This window comes from Cupressus sempervirens, chromosome 9 (genome assembly GCF_028749045.1).
Source record: "Cupressus sempervirens isolate cs-2001-9-10 chromosome 9, ASM2874904v1, whole genome shotgun sequence".
NCBI lineage: Eukaryota > Viridiplantae > Streptophyta > Pinopsida > Cupressales > Cupressaceae > Cupressus > Cupressus sempervirens.
Window position 1 is genome coordinate 709,073,758 of NC_143126.1, and position 6,478 is coordinate 709,080,235.

General features: G+C 35.4%; 1 protein-coding gene across 2 annotated transcripts; it reads right to left on the reverse strand.

Moving 5' to 3' along the window:
- Positions 1–248: 248 nt before the first annotated feature.
- LOC149540690 (protein EDS1L-like) lies at positions 249–5,686 on the reverse strand. 2 transcript variants are annotated; one of them, XR_016356428.1, is made up of 5 exons: positions 5,580–5,686; positions 4,917–5,226; positions 2,655–3,431; positions 849–1,717; positions 249–602 (listed from the first exon to the last, which is right to left on the reverse strand). XR_016356428.1 is itself a non-coding variant. In XM_089801787.1 (4 exons), exons 1-4 carry the CDS (start codon positions 5,603–5,605, stop codon positions 950–952), a joined length of 1,881 nt encoding a protein of 626 aa, XP_089657913.1. In that variant the 5' UTR covers positions 5,606–5,686; the 3' UTR covers positions 249–949. The 2 variants fall into 2 exon arrangements, 1 of the variants encoding a protein (XP_089657913.1); XM_089801787.1 differs by having other exon boundaries at positions 249–1,717.
- Between the last annotated feature and the right edge of the window lie 792 nt (positions 5,687–6,478).

Consider the following 6,478-nt stretch of genomic DNA (forward strand, 5'->3'; position numbering starts at 1 on the left):
CAAAACTCATAATAGCTTATCATTGCACTTACAAAAGTGTGCTAGTAATAAGTATATAATCACTTTGTTCCTTAAGGCAGGAACTTAAAAAAGCCTACAATAGGAATTAACAACTATTAAACTAACAAAAATATCAATACATAATTACAAACTAATTATTTGATGTAGTACAAGACCACTGTATCCCCAAAAGAGACGACCAAAGTCCCAATGAAGAGACATCGAACAAAAGTACAAGAAGACACAACTGGAAATAACTTCCTTTATTAACACAGAATCCAAATTACAGACCAACTCCCTTTCTAGCCTCTTCTATCACATCTTTATCATTGATGATGTCTTAAGATACATCTCACATTACATACATAGCCATCACGACATGTAGGTTGGCTTTAAGATCACAATCTCTCAAAACAGAAAATGTGTTACACATATAGGACTGACCTCAAAGAGTAAATCACTAAATATATAATCAAGCATAAGAACACCAGCGGCCTTAGATAGGTCCTCACATGATCCAAAAACCCACATGTAAAGCCACGAAACCTCCCAAGCAAAGATGAACATCACATCACCTAGAGAGCCAATGAAGAAAACACCACCTGAGAATAGTGAAACAGATCTCGATAAGGCAATCGGCCTTAAGATAATGATCCAGAATAGATTCTCGGTAAGAAACCAAGTCCGTATAATCTAGAATGTGTGGTCCAATGATCACCACCTCAAACACTAAAACTCCAAAGTAGAAAACAAAATATAAGAAAACTATTTTTAAATGCCAGGAACTTAAAAATGCTCCGGCATCATTATTATGTGATATAAAGTCTGCAATGCTAAAAGAAACCCACCGTGGAAGCACAAATGTAAGAACTTTAAATTGAAGCACCGGTTGCTCCACTCTACCAGAGTATCAGTTATTTTCCATTTTCAAGATCCCATAATGGTGGCACTAATTTCTGCCTCCAAAGATATAAGAGATTGGGGATGCTGCTTGTTCCTGCGGGTTCAGCTTCTTCCACCACTTCACAAAACTGGATTCGCCCATCACAACCTCCTCCACACACAACTCATTCCTCTCCATTATTTCCTTCACATAGTTCTGGAATTTGTTGACTTCGGCCGTTACAAACTCTGGCTTTTCCTTTGGATTACTCATTATCCATGACACTTGTTCTACACGAGCCCAGAAGCAGGAATCCCTCGTTATATCTTGCTGATTGTTAATCATAGCCTGCTTCTTCTCTTCAGGTTTTATGTCTGCTAACCACTTCTCAATTGCTTTAAAGCGACGAGGCCTTGCATTTTTCATATAATGTCCAGAATCCTCATGCTTGCCCAACCTGTAGTAATTAGCAATGTCCAGAGGCTCCACCAGAAGCCTGTATTCTGTTGCAATTTGTATTAGTTCCTCAATGAATTGAAAGTCATCAGGAACCTCATGGGTTTCCACCATATCTTCTAACTTATCATAAAAGGCAGCAAGGTTAAGCCTGCTAAGGTTGGCATAAAAATCTGGCTTCTCTTTTTCTTCCTTGAAAATCACTTCTTTGAAGGCGTCATAGTATACAATCTTCATCCTCACACATCTGTTTCTATAATCTCTTAGTCTTGCCATGTGTCCCGTTTCCTCCAATTTGACCATTTCTGCCTTTAGCTTGTTGATGTTCTCCTTGAGCTTTTCCTCCACCTCCCCTGCCGCTCTTAGGGAAAGTCTGGCCTGGTAAGAAATAAAAAGAACAATTCTCAGTACATATTAATTTAACAAACAAATTGTGCATCACAAAGCTTTTTACAGTTAAACTCAGTTTCATATGTACCAATTTACTATGAACTGATGTTTTCTACTTATGTATAAATATATTCCAAGTATAAGACAATTATTAGGATTCAATTATATAATTTTTGAATCAAATTTATTGATTGATTTACATGAATAAATGATCTGCTGTATATAAAAATCAATGACTTTTTAGTTGAATTTATGAACTCATTTCTCATGAGTAGCTGTATACAAGAATCTCTCTCATGAGAATGATAGTAGTAGATGGATGCAATAAAAAGACAAATAAAGAGGAAGGCAATAAATGGACAAGTTATTATGGATCAGTTAAGTGGGTTCTTATCACTGATTATTTATGAAAAATGGACTAACAAATTTAACTCAAGAACTACACAATTAAATTCTAGTTCTAGAAGTATCATAATTTAACTTGCTGTGCAAAAATATCTTCTACTTTACATACTAAACAGATAAAAGTAGTTTTCATTTTAGAAATTATAAAAAAAAATTAAAATATAGATCAAAGTCTAAATGCTAAATCTGCCATTCACTCTTGCAGGTTACATCATGGATTCAATGATAGGCTTCCAAATCTGATTGCTAAGGAATATGTAGTTCTCTTCAGCTAGCTGAATTAACAATTTAACACTAAATTCTATTCTTCTACACCCAATTCTCCTCTTCTATTGAATCAAGCAAGTGAAAACTAAATTCTATTTAGGAAATTGCATTATAAATACAATGAAGGACTAAAAAGTTTTTAAAACACCAAGCAAGATGACAAATTAGAGGGCATTTTGAAACTGGCCTCCATCTTTGCTTTTTTCGTTTGCGAATAATTAAAAAGTAAGATGAATAATGTCGAGAAGCTTACTTGAATTCCAAGGCCAAGAGCATCTAGTTGGACTTCCATGGCAGAAGAAGGTGCACCTTGTGATAAGGGAAGCTTAGAAAGCCCTTCCAAGTTAACAATGCTTGTGTCAGCATGGAAGACTGCATCATACCCAGTGTGATCTGAAATATTAGCCTGATCTTGGGCAGTCAACAGGGAATAAAATAGAATGGGCAACACAGCCTCATAGTTTTCAACACAAAGAGCTCCTTTGTCCGAACAAAACAAATAGTACCCAAATGGTCTGTAAGGGCTCAACTTTACAGCAGGCTTCAGGCTTGTTATTAGTTTGTTTGTGGGTTCCATATTCGTAACAGTGGTGAAGTTAACCAGTGCACAAGCATGATGCAGGACAGTGCGTACATACACTGGAAAATCCAAGTCTGCAACAGGGGCTTCCTCCATGATTTCGTCTGTATCATCATCGTCAACATCATTCCTCTCTTCAGCAGATTTCTGCCAGTAAGGCAGCAGGGCTTCCAATGCCTTAGACACGGATATGCAAGGAGCTAAAAGAGTTCTCGCAAATATATCACGCCTTGAAACAAGATTGAAGAAATGGTTGGCCCACCCCTGCCTACGAACTGCCCTGGCAAGAACTTCATCTCCAATCAGAGGAAAACCAAATGTGGTGGCGAAAACAGGGGCTTCCTTACCACATTTCTCCAAGATTGAGAGTGCCGCCAAAACGGCAACTGCCCCTCCAATTGAATGCCCTGTAAACAGAACACTTTTTCCTGCTCCAAGTGCGTCTGCAACCTGAACAAAAAAGTATATAGAGTATATTCTTAAGTACAAAACCATACAATCTAGCGTTGGATATACACAGTAAACTGAAAGTCAATCTTGTATGCATATAACCTCAAACGTGTAAAATCAGTAAATTCAGCAATGAATAAATGGATTCTACTGACGTCCACGAGATCAAAGAGTCTAAGAGACTGCAGGTAACATCTTTATGTTAACTCTAAATTCTTTTCGAAGTCTAATCCTCTGCTATATAATTTGACAATCAAACTAACAATTTGGTTGATCTTATCCTTTCCGAAAAAGCATTGCACATTGTCCATCAATGAACTGATTACATATTGAGTCATCATATTTGAGAATTACAACCGAACTAAAATGTTTCCCCTCTAAAAACTGTACTTGCTTATTAAGTTATTAACTAGTAGTTAAGTTCCTCCAACACTGGTTGCTAGATTTGGCTGGATATGATACATACTACAATAGCAGATTGCTAGATTACGGAGTACTCTTAAGGCCTTTCTAGATAAAGGGCTCGACCAATGACAGAAGCAAGAGTATAAAATATTAGATTTATAGAGCTCTCAAAAGAACTTTGAACCAACTATACAATATTAGATTTATAGATCTCAGATTAGGAGAACCTTTTTGTAGTTCTTCATCCTCCTTTGCTGGGTTTGGCTGGTTGAAGAGGTTAACTAAACTATCAATAATCAAAATGGGTTTGGATTTGGCGGCCTCCAAGTAGAGTTTGACATCTTTGACTGTCAAGAGGCAGCCATTTAAAGCCATTTCGATCCATCCAGTGATCTATTTTCTACTAAATAGCTCCTACTAGTTGGGAATTGGGAAAACGAGCAGATCTATAAGAAACTGAGTTTATTCGCTATAAATATGTAGAAATGAATCCGGACTGCTAGTGCTCAATAGTAACGGCATTCTAATATGTAAGTTTAGTTTGTAGTTCAATTAGATATCTTTAATATAAAATGCAGTTATCTGTAAATCCCAAAAAAACAGATCACCCGATGTCATAAATTAGGAAAACTCACATTTTCATTTTCAACGCTATATTTCACAAAAATTGCCCCTACAGAAACCCTGATACCCCCAAATACCCAAATTCTAATAACATAAATACTCCTTTTTTAGTGTTAAATTCTGACACCACAAATACCCAAATTCTATATACATAAATAATCCTTTATTAGTGTAAATTTTCTCCCAGATAATGCCCAAACTCGACCACAGTACTCATGTTTGAAGAGCAACCTACCCACTTCCTAAAAACCTTCCATTTACACCTACATATCGAAGTCAAGCAGTTTCTGAAGCTGGCCAGATTACTAAAACTGTACATTATTTCTTACCTTGATATTCAGGCTATATATGTACAAACTAAAAACAGTTTTTTCTTCATGATGAGCTCTATTTATAATAGTCAAGTCTAACCAATTAACTCAAGATATAATATCACTTATAGTACTACAAACCCACCTGTTGTTGGAGATTGGCATCCCAAATCTGTAAAAACTTAATGAGAGCCTTTCTGTAGACAAGGGCTGGTTCCCGGGGTTCCTTTCTTGTAGTCCCATCTACAATGGACGTAAAATGAGGATTCCCTTCGTTGATTTTGCATTCATCAAATTTGGAATCTATTTGATGAAAAGCACTGCGATCCATAGAACCCGAAAAGGCCAGGCAATTTGTGTTATATCCAATATCTCGCCAAACATATCCATTCACACTTTTGTAAGCAGCAAAACTTGCCTTCCTTGCCTCAATCAAACTTTTTTGTCCTCCAAACCTGCACTTAACACAAACAAGAACAACAAATGAGTAACAATATTCATATAACTAATCCTTTAAAACGAAATGCTATGCAGAACTTATCTAGGCATATTTGCTTGCTAAGATTGTTATCTATGACTGTGATGGGTCGACAAGACGATTACATAAATTTGATAACAAAGGTCAGTATGGAAAAAGTAAAATTAAAATCTAGGATACTACTATCAAGACCTAATTGTATGTAGTAATGGTTCTTTAGAATCTAATTTTTTTCCAAAATGAATACTAGACCTCGCGTTCTAAAATAAAACTAAAGTATTTGTTACATAACATCACCAAATGCAATCAAAGCGTAATGAAATTAGATACCTTGAAAAAATAGAACTCTGAGCCATGAGTATGAGAAAATGAACCAGCAATGTAATCTAGTGCTGAAATTCACAGTGCCAAGGGTTTCCTTTCTTTCTTCACATGATGGTTTTAATAGAAACAAGCTGTATATATATATACTGCACCCAAGGAGATCATGGATTCCCTAGTGAGATTGACGAAGCAAGAAGTCTCGAAATGTTGCTTGTGCAGAAACTTCTTTGTCAAAGGAAACTTGATTTGGTCGTCAATATGGTAAGCAATTCTTCCACAAACTTTAGAATTTTAAAAGAAGAGGAAGTCTCAAGGAAATTCATGAGTGCAGTGCTCGCCAGCTGAAAGACTTTCTTGTTTGATAGCAAGTCTCAATCACATTGAAAGCTATCACTGCCGTACTCATTGACGTGGTTAAACAAAAGGGATTTTGTTTCATCAAAGCATTTTTAATTACTATGAAACCACAAAACCACGAATTTCTTCCTGAGCTTGTTTTTTAAAGCAAATTAAGCAAGCAATAGGTAAAATACATTTAGGACTCATAAAAATATTACATTGAATCAATGCAAATCCAAGAACAACGAAGGTATCAATAGATGGTTGAATGAAATAAGACTAATAATCAAGGAATGACTAGAGAAAGGTAAAAATCATTTTATAAATGAATCAATTGTTTAATTTTTGTTAAGATTGTTTGAAATTATATATAGCTTGTTCTTTGATTTAATGAAGTGTTTTAAGATTTTTGTAAAAGCCATCTAAAGATAGATGACAAAGTAAACCTATAATAATGATTGCTTGATAAAAGTTCCATAAAATGTGATATTATATCTCATTTTTGAAATTATATTTATAATGACTTGTCTAATAAAATTAATTCGTACCAAATCTATTTTTCTACT

Bases quoted from the DNA above. Each gene is read 5' to 3' on its own strand.
- LOC149540690 (XM_089801787.1), bottom strand. From the start codon at position 5,605: ATGGCTCAGAGTTCTATTTTTTCAAG. The intron at 5,227-5,579 runs GTATCTAATTTC...TGTTAAGTGCAG, and splicing joins CAGAGTTCTATTTTTTCAAG to GTTTGGAGGACAAAAAAGTT. The intron at 3,432-4,916 runs GTGGGTTTGTAG...TTTTTTGTTCAG, and splicing joins ATGCCAATCTCCAACAACAG to GTTGCAGACGCACTTGGAGC.